Source organism: Arvicola amphibius, chromosome 1 (genome assembly GCF_903992535.2).
Source record: "Arvicola amphibius chromosome 1, mArvAmp1.2, whole genome shotgun sequence".
Lineage (NCBI taxonomy): Eukaryota > Metazoa > Chordata > Mammalia > Rodentia > Cricetidae > Arvicola > Arvicola amphibius.
The window spans coordinates 194683309-194706198 of NC_052047.1; the positions used below are offsets into that span (position 1 = coordinate 194683309).

The 22890-nt window shown below is 41.6% G+C and overlaps 1 protein-coding gene across 5 annotated transcripts in view; it reads left to right on the forward strand.

Moving 5' to 3' along the window:
• Window positions 1–22890, forward strand: part of Vti1a (vesicle transport through interaction with t-SNAREs 1A) — a 321664-nt gene that overhangs the window by 65644 nt on the left and 233130 nt on the right. For 4 of the 5 annotated variants that reach the window (XR_005282957.2, XM_038309865.1, XM_038309871.2 and 1 more), the window contains exons 4-5: window positions 2353–2430; window positions 13017–13101. Coding sequence is in view for 4 of the 5 variants with exons in the window: in XM_038309865.1 (XP_038165793.1) it covers window positions 2353–2430; window positions 13017–13101 (163 nt within the window). In the remaining variant the exon portion in view is untranslated. Of the gene's footprint in view, window positions 1–2352; window positions 2431–13016; window positions 13102–14215; window positions 14415–22890 lie in introns of those variants that run through there. The other variant, XM_038309894.1, reaches the window with a different exon arrangement.

The following is a 22890-nucleotide window of genomic DNA, read 5'->3' on the forward strand; positions in this document are numbered from 1 at the left end:
CTGACCAGAGCAAGATTAGATAACCAGGGCTCTACATTTGCAATGTCGTCTTTGTTTGAAGTATGATAAATCTAAATAAGAACATAATGGAATTGCACAATCTATGCCAATTTGTTGGTATTTTGGTAAAAGGGGGGAAACAGAAAACAATCTCCATATGATATTTTTGCATCCTGTGGAATGTTTTAGTCCCCCATCGTGATGAAATGAATAATGCAAAAGGCAGCTCTGATACATCAGCCTGTCTTAAAGGTTTTCATTTCCTTTAATGCTGTAAAATACTTTTGCCTAGCTGGTTTGAGACTGTGATGGTGGAGTCTTCAAGTGGGCAAAGAGGTTTGGCATGATCTAGGTGGGCCGACCTTGTAACTTATATTTTAAAATGTTCTGTATGAAGTCAGTAGAAATGGGAAGTCCACAGTAGCTTCCACAGGAGAACCAGATTAAGCATGTGCTCTCTGTGGTGAGAAAATATCTGGCGAGTTCACAGACACATTGGTTGGGCCACACCTGAACTTTGAAGAGGTTGCATGTTGCTGTCCGTACTGACCACACACGAGGCCTTATGTCTCTGACTGTTTCTTCTCACTGCAGTGCAACTGTGGTCTTTCTTATCTCCTCACAGAGACCCATTGCAGCTGCTAAATTTTAAGACAGATGTTTGTGGCAAGAAAGCCCCGTTGAAGAGGGAGACTCTGGGCAGGCAGGGGTGGGCACATCTGTCTCCTTTATCCCTAAGTGTTGTGTAGCTCTGTGTTGTTTCCCTGAGTCTCTCCAGAGCTGGCTTATAAGGTAGAAGAAACTCAGCTGAGCAGCATGACTCTGAGATTCAGGGCACAGTGGAAGAAGTGTTACCTTTAGAATTCCACGACACTGCATTGTTCTCCTCAAACAAGTATCTGGGTGGTGTGTGTGTTTATTTATATTCCAGTAAGCCTTTTAAAACTGGGTTCTCCTAGATCCAGCATATCATTTGCTTAATTACATCCAGAAAAGCAATAAATTGAATTATATGCAATAAACCAAATTCTCTGTTATGTGCCACACTTGGGAGAATTGAGAAAATAGTAAAGAAAGAATATTTTCTGTGTGTTGTGCTTCAGATAAGGTACCCACTTGAGAAATACAAGCTTTTTAAATGATCTGTAACTCGGTGGTTCTTGTCTGAGGTTCCTTTAAATAATACGATTTGAAGGTATAATGAGCCGATTGAGACCAAGCAGCATTACTCATTGACTACTATAAAAATAGAATCATAATCTTCCAGTTGCCTTTTGCTTATGGATTACAGGTAGTTCTTTGAAACTCTAGTACTTTTTTTCAGACCATAGATGAACAAATAAGAACTTTAAGTCCTAGGTCGTTGGAGTCCAGGAAAGACACGACAGCTTCCCGCCCTCCGTTTTCTAATTGACCGTTTTTACTTAATTCGTTGAGAAGCAGAGTCAGCAGCAAATGACTTTTGACCCTGACATGGTGAAGATGAAGTAGGGACTGATAACCAGACTCAAGTTTCACAACTGATTTTTGGAGCCTCCTCTCACATGAGTGTATTTGGACAAGGCATGAATGGCTTGGAGCCATGTCCCTCTGACTGCAGTGTACAGAATGGACAGTGTACCGTCCAGGTGAGGGGATGGATGGTCCAAAGCACGATTGCACTGAAGATAGTGACTCACGGCCTTTAGTTACGGGAACTGGGAACTTTCTTTGCTTTACCAGTGTCTGTCTCTCTGCTCCCTCCCCAGCTTTCTCTCCCTTCCCTCACCAGCTTTGCTCTTCCTTAGGCTATTCCTTAGAGAGGAGTTGGAGACATTTGAATACTGCTAGCTAGGGAATGGCTTTACAGTCCCTTCTCTTCCAGGATAGTGACATCACAGTGGTGAACTGTAGATGTGCTTGTCCAGACATCCCAGTGTACAGTAGAGACTTTCAGAGATTGTTCTAGATTGCACAGTGTATTTCCTCCTGAGACTCCCATACACTCCTGTTTTAATTACAGTCTGAGTTTTAAAACTCTATAGCTATATAACTGTGTTTCTTCCAGTTTAGTGGTTTTATTCAAACAACATGCAGAAGAATAAATTAATTCTAATCTACTTATGAAAAATAATAGAACATTAACACAAAGCAGAAATTTCTTTCGTTATTGGTATTTCTTTTTAAAACAAACTTGTGATTTCCATTAAGCTCCGGTGTTGGGGAACTTGGAGTTGGCTGCACAGCTCTACCGGTAGGCTTCCATTAGGGGGCTCACCAGGGTCTGCGATGGCCGCCTTGATACTGGGAATGCTTGGACGTGTTTACTTTCTAAAGCTCACCTCGCTCTTTCCCTTTTGTTTTGTTTTATAGAAAAGGTCACGGATCGCCTACAGTGACGAAGTCCGGAATGAGCTCCTCGGGGATGACGGGAATTCCTCAGAGAACCAGGTAGAATGCTAATGAGGAAGGCCCGGTGGGTGGCTGGAGGGTGAAGGAGGTCACAGGCACACTGGGCTCTCAAGCTGCTCCCTGACAGTATTAGCAGCAACTCATGTGGAAGCGATACTGTTTAATGCAAAGCTGGAGTCTTAATCAACTTCAAAATGTTTCTCGGAGATCTTACATTTAACCCTTTACCTCGTGATCACTGTCTGCCATCTTTTAAAAAACTCTTTTCTTCTCTTTTCTTTATTATTTAGTACTTAAGGAATAACTTGAAACACGCTGTTTGCAGACAAAGCCAAGGTCTTCACCTCAAACACATGTAAGAGGAATAAAAAAGTACATAATGCAGCTTTGATAGGAATGCAGCACAATTAAGTCAACACTCGCAGCCAAACAAATGAAAGTAAGCTTTCAAAATCCAGCCTCACAGCCCTGGCTCCTATTGTGTGGCTTCTTAAAAATACATTCACCAGATGCAAATGCCCAGCGCCAGTGTGGAGCTGTGTGCATGCCCAGGCAGAGGCCTGTCCTGCTTCTGTGGTGACAGTGGTGGCAATAGCAATAGGATAAGCCCTGCGTGCACCTTAGGATCTGCATACAGAAAAAACATTCCTGATCTTACGGCTTGTCCGCCATTCCTCATTGGACGGCGGCACAGTCATGTCATGAGTCTAATTAGCACCCTGCTACTTTCTTTGAATTAATGCTGCAGACACCGTAAGTTCACATAGGTATGGCATGTGCAACTCTTTAAAAGCGTGTCTCAGGCTCTTGCTGTAGAGCCGACTTTGTCTCTCACAGCCCTGGGGACTGCTGGGTAGCGGGGAGCGCCATAGGTAAGATCTTCTTCCAAGGGTTGCTTCTCTGCCCCCATGAATGAAACACTCCCTGGCTAAAACACAGCTGTGACTGGGAGGAAGATGCAGCCCATCCATCCAACAGAGTTTGCAGCACGCACCTCCCACTTGAAGAGTTTATATTTACTGATACTAAACGATGCAGCACAGAACGAGAGCACTGTAACCTGGGCGGAGGATGGTGTGACAAAGGCACCCGTCCACCCACCCGAAAAGTGGGGGAAGAATCACTGAGCAGGCCATTTGTTTGGGTTGCCTCCTCCTCTGTGTGGATGGAGCAGCCTGAGTTCAGACAGCACTCAGCCTTGACGTGCAGTGTCAGCTTCCCTGACTGAAATGTGAGGACAGCTAACGGGGGTGGTACAGAACAGAAGTGAACGGTAATGTTGGGAGGGGGTTTACTCAGAAGAGATTAAAAAACGGGAGAATGAGAGGAAAATATTTCTGCCTTCTTAAAGTGGGGTTTGGACTATGCATGACTCTTGGAATGAACCACAATTTTCTTCTCTAACTACTGTAAAAAAGAAAAAGCATTATCTTCTTTGCAAAAGAAAAAAAAAAACAACAAACAAAAAAGTGTATGTGCCGCTTCCCCGTCAGTTCTTTTGGGAGCTGTAGACTTCCCTTGTCTGAGCAGCTGCTGGCGGAGAATGGACAGAAGGGAGGGGCTCCTGCCTACCCCAGGCTGCGTGTTCTGATGATGCTGTGGTTCTCTGACAGGATCCTTCTTACACCTTGTTCACTTCTCTTAAGGGACATTTAATGCACCTAAAATATTAGCCTTACGTACATGTAAGTATGATTTTTATGCCTAAAGAAAAATATTCCACAAAAATAGATTTGAGCTCATAATTTTTGGATTTTTCAAGTTACATTCTGTCACTTTAAAGTGATCATGCAAAGATTTCCCCTAGACTGATCTGAATGAAACTCACAGCTTCTGAAAGTGCTGGACCTGAAGCTGGTAAGGAGCTGCCAGTCCGGTAAACACGGCTGGGCGGATCGCTGTCCTGAGGGTCTGGAGCTGGTCGGCTACGGCTCCCGTGGACTTTTCAGCCTCACATGTGAATGAGCTGTGAACGTTCACAGAGATCATGCTAAGCTTTTTGGATAATTCGTTACCTTGCAGAGCAGAATCTCCGTGCCACGATAAAGTCATTAAGTCCTGTGTTGAGGCTCTTTGTCATAATATAGGAATTTAAATGAGCACGCCCTTAACCACTGGCTTCAGATGTCACTTGAAAATAACTTTTATTCTCTATCAGTGTTGCCTTGACTCAGCAGTCAAAGCAGAATGTCTCTACAGAAAAGGTTTTAAAGGGCTCTTCATATACATTTGTATAGAGCAGAAGCTAAGAAGGTGTGTGTTCTGGATGGAAGGACTAGCCACGATCTATATAAGAAACTCTCTTCTGCCCAGAGAGAAGTTTATGTTCATGCTGACTGTTGAAGCACTGGCTTTCAGGCCTTTTTGTTGTATTTCTAAGATACACTTTTAATATACACATAAAGCTTGGGTATAAACAGAATTAGTCACTTAAATTAGCATCTGTCTGTCAACTAAAAATCTAGAGTGATTGAAAGGGTAAAAACAAAATAACAGCCAGTAACTGTGACTGCAAGCATAAAAAGTGCCGACTTCATTCCTAGTGTTTTGTGCACAACTCCATACAGTGGCTCCTTGTGACGCTTTGGACAGGCACGAACACAGTAGCAATCAGCTCCGTCTCTGTTAGACATCTACAGCTGACTGTTGATGCACGTAGCTACGATCTTCTAGCTGACTATCAATAACAGTAATTTACTTTAGGGGTGTATTTATACATCTGCCATGATTGGGAATGCCACTGTTTGTACAATTAAGGATTTTTCAAGAGTATCTTTAATGTCCTCAGTACAGTATACATTTAATTGCATTCCAGATCAACTCCTGCACAGTTTCTTACTCATATCTGTTTCATTTGATTAAATATACCTCATCCTGGATTTACCAAGGGGGGGGGGGTGCCAAAATCTGCTCTGCGCCTGTAAGTGCGGAGGATCTGGTCCCTGTCTTCCCAAGAGTGAGTGTCCCACGCTTTCTTGTCTGTCCTCTAGTGTGCAGTGTAATTTCTTCAAGAGTTGAGCTACTGGATGCAGTGCCGCAGCATTTACCCAGAGTGGACAGCTTAACAGTTCTTAACTTGATTTCCTTTCACGAGAGCCATTCTCGAACAAAAAATAGATTATAGAATAAAGCCATAGACTTTCAGAGTAGGGTGTGGCAATGGCAAAAACAAAATGCACAGAGCTCTTGTTTGGACGTTAATAGACTCTCTGTTGCCATATGCAAAATTATATTGATCCAATGCCAGAGAAAATCCTACAAGGAAGATTTTTTTTAGCTGTATAAAGGGTGGAAGAGTTCCCACTATATGAAGTTTTTGTGGTAAAGCAATATTTAACAGATAATGATTGCTTAATTTTTTAATACAAGGTTCTCTTAAGTTCCGATTTGGGCTTGCTGTGCGTAAAGTGTGTCAAACTTCAGCTACAGACCAGGGGGTGAAGTCGGTCAATTTAATTCCGCAAGATCTGAAGAAGGTCGGTATCATTTCATATAGCCCCGGCAGAGCAGATCATTACCAGGCACAAATCTGCTCGTTCGTGCTGGGGGTTTCTAGCAAAATAAATAGACTGTCATCATAAGTTCAGAAAATTGTGTGTTCGACCCACGATAATGTGTAAAGGGCGTTTAATAGAGTTCAGCATTTATTCGTTATCTGTATGCGGACAGAGACGGCAGTGGCGTTATCAGCTTTAAAAAAAAAAATTCGGGAGTTCTGGGAGTCACGTGATGCGCCTCGCACATACACACACACACACACACACACACACACACACACACACAGAAGTGCGCGCATGCGCACCCACCCACCCTTGCATACTCCACAGTGCAGTTTTGATTTTAGTCACAGCAGAAGGCTTAACCACAAGAGATTCCACTGGTTCAAACCAGCGTAAACCAGATTTTTTTTCAGCCCACAAAGGAACAGATTACCTCTTGTATCAAATCCTGCATTCCGGGTGGGGTTGTGGGGAGAAATCTTTGTTTCAAAAAAAGAGATGTGGATTACCATAAGCCAGCATGATGGTTTTGCACACTTTCATGGCGTCTATGATGGAGCCAGTAACTCGCAAAGTGTCCAGATCACTACCTCTCATGGCGTCTAAGCATTGTTAATTTGCAAAAAGCCACCATCTTTGTTTATTTCTATGCATAACTCTCAGCATAACAAAAAAAAAAAGGAAAGGGGAGAAAGATGAAGATTAGTAACGTCCCTTTACTTAGCTTAGCTACAAATCCGGTGTGGAGTTTGAATGCAGCCATGCAGCACAAACAAGATAGAACTTTTTTTTTTGTTCGAAACCCATTGAAAACACAAATGGGCAGCATTTTTAAACACCCTTGCTTACGGCAGGGTGGCATGCCCCAATGGACTCCATTGCTGGAGAGGGGTTTTAAACTTTGGCCCTTTAAGTATCATAGTCAGCTGAAGAATAGTGCCCCAGAAGGAAAGAGCTGTGCGGTCAGTTCCCACATCGCCTGTCTCCGAGACTTAGTGTCTGCGGGTTTTCTGCTGTGATGTTCAAATGGCAAAGAGAAAAGACTCTGATGTGTGATAGGCCAGGTATCCTAGTTTAGGTTTTAACTTCATCTGTAGAACAGATTTGTTGCTTTTCCACATGGAAAAACTAGACGCTACCCTGTATGGTTGTGGGGAAAGGAATGAGTATATTTAAAAACAGTAACTTTTGTCTGGTGTAAACTAGGACTTTTAAAGTTTGACATTTAAAATTTTGCTAAGTGCAGATTGAGATGCCATACAATTAATTCTAAACCCTTTCTATAAAGGGTTTATGACGATTTGAATCTCCTCCTTGTAGATTTTAAGTACTTTTCAGGAAAAAAATGAAATGACAGAATGAGCTGAAATCATCCCTGCCCGCCTTGAATTTGACACTAAATCAGCATTTAGCTGTGCTAAACTAAACATCATACTTTTAGAGAGAATTACACTGAACCATTCATAGCACATTGGCCTGCGTGTGTCAAGTGTGGTAACCAATGTTACAGACACTGGATATTTAGAGATGATCAGTTATCGTCCTGAATGGCTGCGGATGCAGGGCTCAGACCTAGAATGTGACTCAGTCTGTTGTGGCCCGGGATCCTATTCCGTTGATCGTAGAAACCGTGGTAGTAATTTTACCAGTGAAGTAATGCTTGTGTTTTAGAATGATGTCAAACATACCCAGAATGGGCCAGATGTATGATTTCATAGATTCTTGGTTTCTAGGGGCTTTCTACATCTGTTACTGTTAGGAAAATAAGAAAAAGTAGGGGATTAAAATGCCACAGTAGGAGAATTGACTAACAAATAAAAGAGTGGCTTTAGATTTGACTTTAGTGAAAACGAACCACAGAACAAACACAGAAAAGGGTTCCTTGTTTTGATGTGGCCCAGTTTGGAAGATAAAGATTACTAGAAAATAAGAAACAAAAAGTCAAATAAAAACACACCCAGTAAGTGCTGTACGATTTAAGAAAAAGCACGAATCTTGACATTAACTCCTCTGATAGCTACTTTATACATGCTTTGTTGATTCTCAGCTGAAATAGCGTTAATCCAATGCAGCCTATCATTACAATGGATGCAAGTATGGCATTGAACAAGAAAATAATAGTAGGTTATCTTTGTTGTTGTTTTAAATACTTAACGGAGCCAAAGCATGAACTACTGGTCATTTTCATTTGTTGGTAAAATCTGAAGTCAGTTGTCAAGTCTCCAAATAGAGAAACATCCTGAAATCGTGTATATACACAGCCTCTCTAATGGTGCATTCTTAGAAAAGAGACGCGGTAAACTTGTTTTCTTTTTTATAATATAGACTTCTATGAAGTCTCTCCCCTTTATTTCATGATGGTTCTTAGATGTACTTTAAAAGAGAAATTCACACTAGTCTCTTTGTTTAATGTGACAGTGTGAGAAAGTGATCTTTATTTGTTCAAACCCTCTGCATGTAGTCTGTGCTTAGGCTCCTTTAATGTGTTTGTCTGTGATTTCTAAATGCTAAACATGTAAACAGATGAATTGTCAATGTTAATTCTGTATCCTGTCACACAGCTGATCCTTCTTTCTGCCGTGTCTTCCCTTTTTATCTTTTTTTTGGTGCATTCATGTTGCAGTTGATAAAATTACGTGAAGAGGTAAGTATTTTCCAGTTCCTTTTTTTCTCCTTAGTTCTGCTTTTTCTTATAAAATTTGTTTTTTAAATCCGAAGTGGATCTTGTATTCATTTTTCCAGGGAAGTGTTCACTTGACAAAACTATTGGCCTGACGACGTGAGAAATCTCTGACCATCTCCTCAGAGCAACTGTGCTCCGTGCGTGTTGCAAGACCCTCACTTGTCTTTGCTGACATTGAGAGAAAGTTAATATTTTAAAGCCAAAAAACAAAAAAGAGAGGGATAATAGAGGCATATCTTAAAACTATGCAGAGTGTCATTGTTTGTGGGTGTTTCAGATTTGTTTATTTGTGTCAGTTTCTCAGGGAAGTTATTATGACTTTATTTTTCTTTTCTGATCCTGGTTTACTTTACTGAGACACCACCCGCCCCTGGACTCCAGGGTCCCACATAAGGTACCACGGGGAACTTGTGCTCTGTAAATGGCCTTGCCCTTGTCCAGGACACCTGAGAGCAATAATCTTGCTCCACTGTTAAGCACCTTCCTTTCTGTAGGAAACAGCCCCCAAAGGAGTTCTCCTTTTTCTACCTGCTGCTCCAGCCTCTTCAGGGGCCTCATAAGTCGCTGCAACAGTGCCTGTCACTGTGGCCAAATGATTCAGGGTGCTGCTGTTGTCTTCCACTAAGGCCAAACCCACCAAGGCTTCGATTCAACTTTTTGGAGACAATCGCTTTTTATTTAGTAACGCTGAGTTTTGTTTTCCCACAAGGACATAGAATAGTCCCCTTGCTCCCAGCAGTCTCAGTAGTTTGGCTGAGCACACTGAGTGCAGCTGTCCTGGGTGGTTCTGATGGTGAGCTGCTGTTGTGTGGGTGTCAGAGATGTGTCCTAAGCTTGGGAGCAGTGCTTGATTGAAATGCGTGAGTGAGCTCCTGGCTTAGCTAAAGTGACAATGGCATGGGAGCTGAAGGGAGAAAGTATACCAGTAGCCTTATACTTTGGGTTTGCTTTTTCCTTTCCAACACAGAAGTATGTGTATGTATGTATGTACTAAATCAGTATAATTAGTTACACCATTGATTACGCTCTCAATGAGTGATGGCATAAACATGACCCCCGGGAGGCGGACTGTTCTGTGTATCTAGAGGTCCTTACCCTTTGCTGAGGAATCTGAATGTTCAAAGGTTGATGAAGTGAACAATGACTTGAACGCACATACACCCCCCCACACACACACACATGCCAAGAAACTCCACAAAGCTCTTGTCCCTGAACCAACAATGATCTGATGGCTAAAATTCCTGTGCTTTACAATAACAAGTATAATTTTGGCCAGGTTTTTGTTACATTGTAGTGCAGGATCAGAGGAATTCTTAATTTTAAAAGCTGAAAATTATGTCCCCATCTCTTTTGTAATATATTATTGCTTGATAATTTTTCTTGTTTTTCTCTGTCAACAGTTGTGTGTGTGTGTTAGTACCGTGGTTGATATTTCTGAAGCTGTTCTGTGATGGAATTAGTGTCAGTAGAATGAGATCATCCGGGCGATGGAATGACAATCTGAGGAATAGTGTTGTCTGTGTCTTTGATTTGGGTGCAGTACAAATACTTATGGATTAGGTGATGCTGAGCTTAAATGGAGATTGCGCAGAGGGGCTCTTCTCCCAGTCAGGAGTTGCTTGTGCTCATGCAGTGAATGTTACCCCAATTTTTCACTTGCATCTCTTCTAAGAAGACAAGCACCTATCTGTTCCAAAACACCGTGTTTTGTTGTGTTTGGGAGCACAAAGTGCCCGTCCTTCTTCGTGATGCTCTTTTCAGGGTATGCTGGGAGGCAGGATCTTAGCGGAGAGGGAGCTGGTCTGGCGTTGGCTGTGTACACCGAGCTGTTGGAACCCTGCGTCCCCAGTATTTCCCCTTTCACAGCTCCTCACACAAACTGAGCTCCTTCTGAAGGTTCCTGCACAGCTTCCCTCACCTGCTCTGAAAAGGTCCAAGAAGAGGCTGAGAGTATGAGTCTGGGATGGAGTGTGGGGCACATGACAGCCTCTGTGCCACTGTACTGTGTCTCCTTTCCTTTAAATGACTGGGGCATTGCACAGCTGAGGGGATGATGTAAATGGTGCAGCTGTTAAAAGAATTTGATTTTATTTTGACTTCAGTGAAGAAGTTTCAAAAAATGAAGGGAAACCCTGCTGGGAAGCTACCCATAAACTGATCATCCTCATGGGTGCAGATTTTCTCTGGGGGCGTGGGGAGAAACTCTCCAAAAGAAGCCATCACTTCCATTACTTCAGCATGTGCAGTGTTTAATGTTCGTTTGGGCGTTCTGCTTCCCATGTAGCTCTGGAGCCTCCCAAATTGTCCCACATTTAAACACTTTATTCCACGCATGTCTAGCTTTTGTTCATCCATCATATATAAGCATTGAGGAAGAGCCAACTCCAGTACAGTCTATGATTTTTTTTTATTTCTATTAGGCTAAATGTCTTCTTTGAATTTAGGATTTTATACAATATGAAAATAAGCCCCAAATTGTCTTCCTCTGGACTAAAATTCAAAGTTACTCTTGCTTCTCAGATCAGATTGATATATCTTTAGAGGATCACCAGTTTGAAGTTCTTTGTTTGGGTAGAAAACAGTATACAGAGGAGGGAAAAGATACTGCCAGAATCTGTATATGAGGAGAATCAGAATTAAAGGCACATTTTTGGCACGCTTTAGTAATAGGAAGTTTTATTTAGAAATAGTCATGCCGAACACAGAGAGCACCCGTGCGCTTCCTTTTCTCAGTTGCAGCCTTCAGCAGTTTTGCTGTTTGTGGTATAAGAAGCTCTTTTCTCCCTTCCTCCATTTTATTTTGTTTGTGTTCCAAAAGGAGGGGCAGCATTTCTCTTAATTTCTGCACTGTGTATCAGACAACTCTATTAATTATTATAGACTGCTCTTGCCGCTTCCTGACCTTCACATCAGGTCCTGTCTGTCTGTTCTAAAAGCATTGTTTTAATGATTCTTCCCCCCAACCCTTCCCCCAAAAAAATTTTCAAGGAAAGCTTTGATGTGGCTTTAGCTGCCTCTAACGTCTGGCCGCATCTCAGATGTGTCACCTATGCCGGGAGGGAATAAGGAAATCACGTTTTGAATGGTAATGATAACATACTAATCACTTCCTTTCTTTGAAGATGGAAGCGAGATATTCTGTCAGCATCCCTGGCTGCTAGAGCTTGCAGGCACTGGTCTAGGTGTATTAGCTTAAGTGTGCATGTCAATACAGCTTGCATCTCCAAGATCCATGGGGGCTCATTAGAGCAAGGTGGATCATTTCACTCGACAGCCACTCAGATAATGCATGTGGCACCTCCTTTTTTATTATTATCAGAAAGCATTGCTTCAATTTTAAGTGACATCTGTCAACAACACAAAGTTGTATAGTTATGGTTGCATGTTTTTCTTTTTCTTTGACCAGACACCAAAATTGATTATAGGGCAAGAGAAACTAATTTATACAAATACATATATACATACATAGATGTATATATATGTGTATATATATATATGTATATATGTGTATATATGTGTGTATAAATGCTGCCCACAACCAAATGTGCAGGCACACATAATCATACATTTCTAGGTATCTAAACATATTGACATGTATATACCACATGCATATACCAATTCATTCATAGACATGTCTAGCCTGTGAATCTATTTTTGGTAACATGAACATATCTGCTGTGGGATCAAAAACATAAGGTCTCAATGTAGAAGGGAAATTTTAGAATATTGGAGTTCTCTAATTTGCTCGTAAGATGTTATATGAAAAAGTTGTATATAATTTTATTCTATAGAGTAGATTGTGGCTTTAGTGCACAGTCCAAAGCACTATGTGTTAGCAGTCGACTTTAACTTAGTGTCATATGTTTGGGGATAACACACAGATCCCGTGTGTCTCCTGGTTTTTGGTGTTGTCGTGTGTTCCCTTTGAGCTGGAAGTGCTGGTTAGTATCCTCATTCTATGTGCTATCTTCTACATTTCCAAACAAAGAAACAATGTCTTCAAAATAAAGAAGTTCTTGTTTAAAAAAATTATGATTGCAGAAATCAAAGGACCAGTGAGCGCTGGAAATGACTGCATTTTATAAAACTAAACACAAATAGGAATCACAGCACTGTGTCTCATCTGTGTTAAAACAGGAAAGATCCAGTTGGCCCTGCTCTTCATGCGCTTCTCAGTGGTGTGGAGGAAGATTTGCTGTGTCCACTCACAACAAGGGGCTCCTTTAAAAACAAAAACAAATAAGTGGATGGTCCGTGCATGTTTGATTGGAAACTATCCATTGTTGTCTGTCCTCTGAACTGTCTGCTAAAATTTAACTATAATGGATTGTGGATACCCCCCCCCCCCCCGCAACACCCCATGTTAGGACATACAAAGGCATTATTTTTAAAAAGGCAAAAAAGAACCTTGTAGCCATCGTCTGACTCCCCCTTCCTTTCAGAGGGCACATCTGCTGGATAACACGGAGAGGCTGGAAAGGTCATCGCGGAGACTAGAGGCTGGATACCAGATAGCGGTGGAGACCGGTAAGAATTCGGAAAGGGAGCAAATTGTCTTGCTTATGCACAGCGGTCTTCACAACACATGACATTTCAGCGAGACTTCAAAGGAGCAGCAGAGACAGCAGCCCGAGATGTGGTTTACATATTGGGGAGACAATTGGGAGCTTATTTGCGCTTATCTTTTTTCAAGTTAAAAGGCATGACATCTACCGAAAACCTTCCTGAGGTTTGAAAGTCTACATCCGAGAGCAGACGGGATACTTTGTCTAAATTCTACATTTGTCTTAATGTGCAGTTACACATTGTCAGTTTACCCACCCGCAATGACGGCGAGTGCACTGCGGAGCCTCGCTTGTTTGCGACGTGGGTTTTAGTCACACATGTAAAAATTAACATTTTAATCAGTCTCAGTAGTAGGAACTAGGAACAAAGACTAATGATACCTGCTTGCTTGTTTTACTCTGTGTGGGAAGTGGCTTTCTTCAATGACTCTGTTTTATAAAAGCCACAAACAGAACCTCTAACAAGGTGTGAAAAATATCTAAAGAACAACAAAGCTAATATTCACAATGATCTTATTACCATTGATTTATACTGTTCAAATTTTGGTTTGAATTGGCAGTAGTCATATTTCAAAGGAAACCGTCCTAATTTTTCTAAGGCTAGTCTGTTTAAAATAGAAGGTCTTTTGTGTGTGAATATTTCATGTAGTGAGTGTTTTGTAAACAGCAGCATTATTAATACCCTGGCATTTCCTAGTTTCTTATTATCTTAGCCACACCTTTTTTTCTCTGATCTATAAATTATAAATAATGTATCTTGTATAGTTTGAACTGTTCTTGAACACCCTATAAACAACAAAAATATGTGATTAACAGATTTTCCTGAAAAAATTAATTTAGTGTTACCAAAATACCAATTTTTTTTTTTTGAAGAGTAGGTATAAAGAAAGTGTTCTAAGTATCTCTTTTATGAATGGCCAGTGTGCTTGCCCTGGCTTTGTGGCTATCCTCGATTGGTTTATGTGCTGCATTCTAAAGAACCAAATAAGGAGATTGTACGTTTATTAATGATGAGGAAGCAGAAGAAAACCATCTACCTCCCAACTTTTAACAGTGTGGGCTACTGCTTTCCTCAGGTTACTGTCAGCTGACTCTCTGCCCTGATGGCTCCCTTGGTTTGAGGCTCAAGGGAGCAGACGCTTGGGGGGAATATGAAGAGCGGAAGGAGCCACGTTCCAATCCTTACTTCTGTTTCTATGACTCTGAATGAATTATCTCATTTCCCCAAACCTGTTCATTCTTCAATAAAATAGAAGTAAATTGCACATCTGAAAATTCTTCACTTAGTAACATGTATTACTTTAGAGTATTTGATGTGCTATAAAATACATATATAAATGCATAGATTATTGTGTGGCCATTTGGTGATACAGAATTATGAAAAACATTTTTGTTTGTGAAAATTTGTATATGTTAAAGGAATAGAAGCGGGTCTGCTATTCTTGGGAACTGTGGCACTGTTTCTATTGGACTCTACATTCATTAGAGAAGGGCCTTCCTTGCCAAGCATCCATTGATTTCGCTTGGGCTTAAGCATGCAGATTGTCTTGCAGTATCAATGATCTCAGGGTCTTGGATGACTGGGCCCTCCGTGGATTTTTCAGCCTCTCACATTACTGTCCATGTGGCTCTTTCCCAAAGCCAAAAGGTCATCAAAGAGGGTGGCCCATAGAAGGCATGCATTGATCATGATTGCAAGACAGTATGGGAGTTGATGGTTACTTCTTTTGATGTACAAGCAGTATAGTAGGCTATAAAATTACATGAGTATATCTCACATAAAGCTTGGGAACTTGGGAAATACTATAGAATTAAGTCTGGAAGGAGAAACATAAATAAAAATTGGGACAGATGCACCCTAACCTGTGCTTGGACAAGCATCAACTCTCTAGTTCGTTTATTTGGATAAGTTTGAAAGTGCAGTGGGAAGGAGAAATAACTTCCGCTCTTTACAGTGCACTGCGATAGGTACCACTGCCAGCCTCACTGTGGTGATGCCAATAGCTCTGCGCCCTGCCCATAGGTAAGTTCATCATTTCACTGTAGGCAGTAGAAGAGCAGCACTTGCGAAGAAATAAAACAGTTTTTTTTTTTTTAATAAAAAGGGTCTCATATAGCTTAGACTGGCCTAAAACTCACTATACAGCTAAAAATAGCCTTGAACTTACAGCCCTTCCTGCCTCCACTTCTCAAGGGTTGGGGTTCTAGGTACATCTCACCAAACCTGGTTTATCTGGTACTTGAGATTGAAACCAAAGCATTGTGCATCCTAGACAAACACTCTTACCAGCTCAAGCTGTCATGAATGGCAGGCAGATACTCTACCACTGAGCTATATCTCTCCCTAAAACTTAGCACTGGGTTCCAAAGTGCTGAGATGCAAGAAGACAAGGACAAGGACGACTGTGCTTGTTATGAACACCGGCGCTTCCAGAGGACCTGGATTCATTTCCTAGCACCCACGTGGTAGCCTACAGCCATCTGCAACTCTGGTTCCAGGGAATTCAGTGCCCTCTCCTGGCTTTCAGAGACACCAGCATGCACTCAATGCACAGACATGCATGCAGGGAAAATGTCAAACTGTTGTTTGTTTGACTATTAAAATCGCACCTGGGAGGACGTGCTTTCCAAGAACTGTTGTAGCCTGGAGCTGGCGCCAGACTCAGAGGGTTTTAAAAAAAATGAGATTATAAGTAGAATATAATGGCTTCCCATAAATCATATTTTATTTAAGAAGCTAAATTTAAGAATGACATTTTGTCTACAATTGTAGTTCTGCATTGTGAAGTTGAGCAAACAAGGACAGTGTAATGATGGCATCCAGGAGGGAGAAGTTTGATGTGTTCCTTTACGTGAAAAATTCTAAATATGGCAACCCTCTTTGGGACGTTCTGAAATATTTTTCATTGTTTTTATTTTATGTGCTTGACGTTTTCCCTGCATGTATGCCTGTGCATCGAGTGCATGCTGGTATCTTTGAAAGCCAGGAGAGGGCACTGAATTCCCGGGAACCAGAGTTGCAGGTGGTTGTGAGCTACCACACTGTGCTAGAAATGAATCCATGTCCTCTGGGAGAGCGGCCAGTGCTCATAACTACAGAACCATTGCTCTGATCCTCTCCATCATACTTTTAAAATTTACTTGACCACAATAATCTAGGATCTATTGCCCAATGTTCTGTATGACCTGGGAGATCACCTTTGTTGTTGCCTTCATTGTTTAGCTGTGTAGCCCTTAGAACTAGGTACCCATTCTGTTGTGTGTGTTCTTGTGCTTGCCAGATGGACACTTGACACCAGACTCTTCCTATTACATAAGATATTAGGAGATAAAATAAGATCCTCTTTATTTAAGTGCATAGAAACAAGAGAACGCTATAAAATTTTATCATTAATAGATGACCATCAGTTAAAACACAGTTAACTTTAAAGATATTTGGCCAAAGTTTTAAAAGAAATTTGTAACATTTCTGTTCATGAACTTGACAGGATCCTCAAGAGAATAACATCTAGGATGGAATTTGCTAGATTAGGGTGTGTGTTACGTTAATCACTGGTTGCTTCCTAACAAATTACAAAATTCATCTTTTATCGCTGTTGACATTTTAAAGTTATCTCCTGAAATGGGCAGATATTGTGTCTTCTAAAACAGCCACCAAGCAGAGAGCATATGTCCATAATATGTAATTATTTTAAGTACTGTTTACACCCCATAAGCATTGAATTTAATACCCATCATTCTGCTTCCCTGGATTAAATGGTTGCCTTGAAAAGGACCTAAATTCAAAACCCTCAATCTGTGTTTGAAAATAAAACAAAAACGGGCAAAGTGGCACATACTTTTAATCCGAGTATTGGAGTGGTGGAGAGAGGTGGATCCATGGGGCTTGCTGATCTGACATCAAGGAAGACAATTAGCAGACACGTTCATAAACTTCTCTGGAAGTTGTCCTCATGGACTAGATATGGTTCTGATTGCATGAAGCATTGGGTTGATCCAGTTTGGGGTGACTTCTGAGTTCTCATCCAGAACCTTTGAGGTGAAAATGGCTCTCCCTTTCTCCAGTTACTACAGGTATGATTTCCAGCTGTGGTGATGGCCGTTTGTTAGTGGTCAGTACTTCAGTGCTGGGTCACCTGCCTTTTACTCTGAAGTTGTAATTCTCCTCCCCCCTTAAATTAAATATTCCCTGACTACAGTCAGCATGAAACTGTCAGAAGCCGTGGGATCAGTGACAGAGATGCAGGCCTTATGTTAATAGGTCTTTTAAGGACCGGTGACTCTTCCATCCTGATTTCTGCATGGGCACAGGCCACCTTCAGAGCATCCTGAAGCTGTAAGTTTTGGGTGTTCATTGGCTTATTTCTTAGATTATAATCTATTTGCTGACCTTGCTTTCATCCCCTCTTGGATTCCCAGATCCCGTGTGTTGACACTTTCTGTAGTTGCCAAGACTGCCTACTTGTGTATTGGCCTCTCATTCGCTCTCTCGTCTTTTCACTTGATGGTAGCCAAGAGGCTGAGAAGGGATAGCTGCTGACCTCTCGACAAGGATGTACGTCTGCCAGCCTTTGCCTGAGAACGAGTGCTCTAGACCTTCAGTCGGGGCCTTATGTGGGCGGGGGACACAATGCCTGATAAACATGTCACATGGGCCCCGTGATACCTTGGTTATTCTATAGCCATTGGTTCTTTGTCCACACTCACTCCTTTTTGTAGAAGAGAAAGGAAGTTACAGAGACGAGCTCCTTCCGCTCCTTCAGCCAATAGCCGCTGAGATACCAGCCCATTGGGGCGTGGTCTCTCTCTTTAAAAAAAACGCCTTCAGGTGACTCGTTTTTTTCCACAGCTGTAAAGCTAGGCACCGTAACCAGATCATTTTATTCCACAATCAGGTATGGATGGTTTCACTTGCCTAGATTTTCCAAACTGATTTGCTGTATCAAAATACATGGTTGTTCTCACATCTGTTAATTTTCTTTTATTATAATTTATTTTAATAATATCCATTGAAACTGTGTGCCATATAGTACAGATACAGTAGTGAAAGGTACTTATTCTTAGATAGTTTATAAATAAGGTGGAGGTCAAGTAAAACAAGACATTCTAAAGATGAATAAATAAATGGAATAGTATTCAGGTGAGGTAAGCTATGAAGGCCAACTGACACAAGCTAAGTGACAAAGAGTGCAGATCCTGATGAAGACTGTTGGTGTCGAGCAGAGCGTGCCTTCCAGAAAGGCAGCCTTGTATGTATGCTGACTGTTAAATAGCATATGACAGTCTGGGGCAGATGGCTGGAGGGGCAAGGGACAGTGAGCACAAGGACTCTTAACTGTGCTGTTGGGAGTGAGCAGTAGAGGCCGAGGTGCAGACAGGGAGGGGCATAGGGATGGAGGGTGTCTGGACTTTACTCTCAGTCGAAGGCGACATCCATGGAGGGCTGTCGGCAGGCAAGTGCCTCCTCTGTGAAGAACAAGGATTGTAGAGTTGACACATGCACGCTATATGGGATGATAAATGTCCCAGCGTGTGGTGATCTGACCTTGCTGGTGTGGAATAGGATAATGCTCTTGTTTAGAAGCTGTTTATTTTGTGGCATCTGTCAGATTGCTCCATAATTCTAGTCGCCCCAAGTCTTCCTTCTACCACACTGCCTTCGTCAGACACGCTTCCCTGTGCTCAGCACCACTTTACTTAATTTCCATTAAAGCACACTTCAGAATTTCTTATATGCTAATTCAATAAGAAATGAAATGACTGGCCATTCAGTGCTGCACACTGGAAACTTGGTTATAAAAGAAGGTATTTTTCTGCCCAAGTTTTGTTATAGAATTGACCTAGCAGATTTGTCGTACTTCTGACTGAGGCTTTCCTTGGCCTCCTTAGAAAAAGGGAAAACCAGCTGGGCGGTGGCAACGCACACCTTTAATCCCAGCACTTGGGAGGCAAAGACAGGTGGATCTCTGTGAGTGTGAGGCCAGTCTAGTTTACAGAGCGAGTTCCAGGACAGGCTCCAAAGCTACAGAGAAACCCTTTCTCAAAAAATAAAAACAAACAAACAAATAAAAACCAAGAAAAAGAAAGAAAAGAAAAAGGAAACCCAGCTGGGTGGTGGTGGTGGCACATGTCTTTAATCTCAGTACTCAGGAGGCCGAGACGGGCAGATCTCTGTGAGTTTGAGGCCAATCTAGTCTACATAGTTAGTTCCAGGACAGCCAGAGCTACAAAGGGAAATCCTGTCATGAAAAAGCAAAACAAACAAACATCAAAAAAGGGAGGGGAACTGTGGCATTGTTTCGGTTTTCAGGTCTTGGTACCTTTTTTCTTTTCTTTCTTTTTTTTTCATGGTTGGGTTTCTCTGTGTAACAGCCCTAACTGTTCTAGAATTAGTTCTGTAGACCAGACTGGCCTTGAACTCACAGAGATTCCACCTGTCTCTGCCTCCTGAGTGCTGGGATTAAAGGTGTGTGTCACGGCTGCCCAGCCATCTTGGTACTTTTATTAGACTTATCTGACTTTAAACATCAGGTACCCTCCAAAATCTGCTTCTATTGGCCTGATTTATATGGTGCGAGTGATTAGATTATTTTTATTCTTATATGTAGCTGGAGGTTTCTCTCCTCTCCACCAGTTCCTGAATAAACACTCTGAGGCTTAAATTAATCATAAAAGTTTGGCCGATGGCTAAGAATTATTATTAACTAGCTCTTATAATTTAAATTAACTCATTTCTATTATTCTATATTTTACCATGAGGCTCGGGGCTTTTTACCTCACATCTTGCTTCCCCAGTGGCTGCTGGCGTCTATCTCAACTCTGCCTTCTTTTCCCCTGTTATTCAGTTTGGCTTTTCTGCCTAGCTATGTTCTGCCCTGCCATAGGCCAAAGCAGATTCTTTATTAACCAATGGTAATAAAAACATATTCACAGAATACAGAGGGGAAAACCACATCACTTATGTCTTCCAAACTTGAGTTCATTTATCTTGATAGACTTGGCTATATGTATAAACATCTGGGTTATGTTCCTTCTGGAGACAGTTCTTATAGCATCTTAGTGAGAACGAGGTGAGCTAGTTTATATATTCTATGGGTTTTTTTTTAAATTTTTTATGATTTATTTAACTTCATTTTATGTGCATTGGTGTAAAGGTGTCAGATCCCCTGGAACTGGATTTTCAGACAGTTGTGAGCTGCCATGTGGGTGCTGGGAATTGAACCTGGGTCCTCAGGAAGAGCAGTCAGTGCTTTTAACCACTGAGCTATCTCTCCAGCCCCTTTCTATGGGTTTTTTTTAAAGGTAATTTCTTACCTATCTCACTTTAAAGAAAGTTCACAGAAGCAGTGTAGTGGTGTCCACATATATTTTTTTTAATCAAACAAAACATGTTTTATGTTCAGAACATATCTAAGGAATTTGAGCACATTCATTTAAAGTTTGAAATTACTTTCACTTATACCTTAGCCCATTTTATTTTATTTTTAATATCTTGGCTTTTACATGTCCCTGAAATACCTCATGTTAATGCCCTGGCCACCAGGTATAACGCTACTGGGAGGGACTGTAATCTCTAGGGCATTGGTTCTCAACCTGTGGGTCACCACCCCTTTGCAGGTCAAATGGCCCTTTCAAGGGGGTCGCCTAGGACTATTGGAAACCACAGATTTACCTTAGAATTCAAGCAGTAGCAAAATTACAGTCATGAAGTAGCAACAAAAGTAATTTTATGGTTGCTGTCACCACAACATGAGGAACTGTATTAAGGGGTCATAGCATTAGGAAGCTTGAGAACTTCTTCTTTTTTTTTTTTTTTCCAAGACAGATTTCTCTGTGTAACAACTCTGGCTTGCTCTATTGACCAGGCTAGCCTTGAACTCACAGACATCTGCCTGCTTCTGCCTCCTGAGTGCCGGGATTAAAGGCTTTTGCCACCACAGCCTGTCTAAGAACTACTTCTTTGGGAAGAGAATCAAATAAAGGGAAGTTGGGTTCATGGGGGTGTGTCTTGTGGGGTGGATTTGAGACCATAATCCCTGTCTCTCCTGCCCCACACCCCTGCTATGATACCCTTCCTGGCCACAGGCGCTTGGATGAAGCCGTGTGCCGGGATTAACTTTATCTCTTTACAAGCTGATTATTGTGGGCATTTTGCAGCAGTGACGACAAGCCAGCATTATTTGCGAATAGCACCTGGAAGCTGTAGCTAAGGATCTGACAGTTGCTCCCTCAGACTTTCGTGGGGTTCTGCAGAGAAGATGAGAGGGTCCACTGCAACCCTTCTGCCTTCTTGGGTTTGAACTTGCTCTGTTGTGACTGCTCTGATCCACCCACTGCAAACCCATCAGCAATTTTAGCCAATTTAAGAAGCATTGATTGAGACAAAATGTTTACCATACTTAAAGCCACTTTCCTTGCCATTTAAATATTTGCCTCCATATTTACTAAAATTTCCCCCACCTCTTCCACATGTTCTCATTCTTGTCTTCTTCCATCTCATTCTCCCCCTTGAGAAATATGTTGTGTGATGTTTTACTCCCAAATAAATCCCGTGTGGGGGTGTCTTCTCAGCTATGTGTGTCCTGTCTTAGCTCGGCTTGTTTCTTGCCAGCTTTTCTTAAATTATCCCGATTACCTTTTGCCTCTGGGCTTTTATCTTTCTCTATTTCTGTATACGTTTCTTTCCTTCTTACTCCATGACTGTCTGGGTGGCTGCCCCTGCTGTCCTCCTCTCCTTGTTCTCTTGCTCCTTTTCTTCTTCATTTCTCCTTCAGTTTGTCCTCTCTGCCTAAAGCCTCACCTATCTTTGCTCCTGCCTTGCTATTGTCTGCTCATCCCTTTATTGGGACCATCAGGTGTTTAGTCAGGCAAAGAGTCACAGCTTCACAGAGTTAAGCAAATGCAGCATAAACAAAAGCAAAACACCTTAAAATAATACTCTACAACGGAAATATTTTTGAATTGTTTACTGAGATGTATATTTACAATGCAGTGTTTTCACTCAGACACATAAATCTTCACATGTAGGCCAATGAACTCTTTCAGTGGATAAGGGCACATCTCACCACTTTGGGATCTGAGTTACATCCCAGAACCCACATAGTAGAGGGTAAGAACTAGCTCTCACCAATTAACTTTTGTCCTCAAAATGCTTGCTGTGGCATGTACTCTCCCAATAAGTAAATGTAAAGAAATGTTTAGTAAATCATCAAATATACCCACTTACTATCTACAGAAAAGGTTAATTGATAAATAAAGCGTAATGATAGAAAACAATTCATGAAACCATTTTAATAGACTATTTTAAATTAGTTAGCAGCAAAGCCAGTACCTCCTGCAGGAAGTTCAGAATGTGGACCCCGCCCCCCATCATACTGATCAGGTACTTGATAAGCCCTAGGAATTTAGAGCCAGAGGTACATCACCTGTGGTCCTGCCTCAGCACTGCTGCCAGTAGGGAAAGGGGTGATCTCTGATTCTCTAGTGTTGGTAAGAATGTAAGATGTGAAAGGCAAATGCTGTATTTCTTATTCGTCAAACTGTCCTTGAGACTTATAGAGCACAAGGCATGTCCAGCATCCCAGTCCTGGCTTGTCTGAGTAGAGGGTATTACATCCGGGACCAAGTATTGGCCTAGGTCACTTGATTTAAGCACAGGTTGTAAAGCAGAAAGCTATCTGTCATGCCCAAATTATTGCAGAAATAACACATTAATAATTAATGCTGTTCTGTAGGTGAGAACAGAGAATAG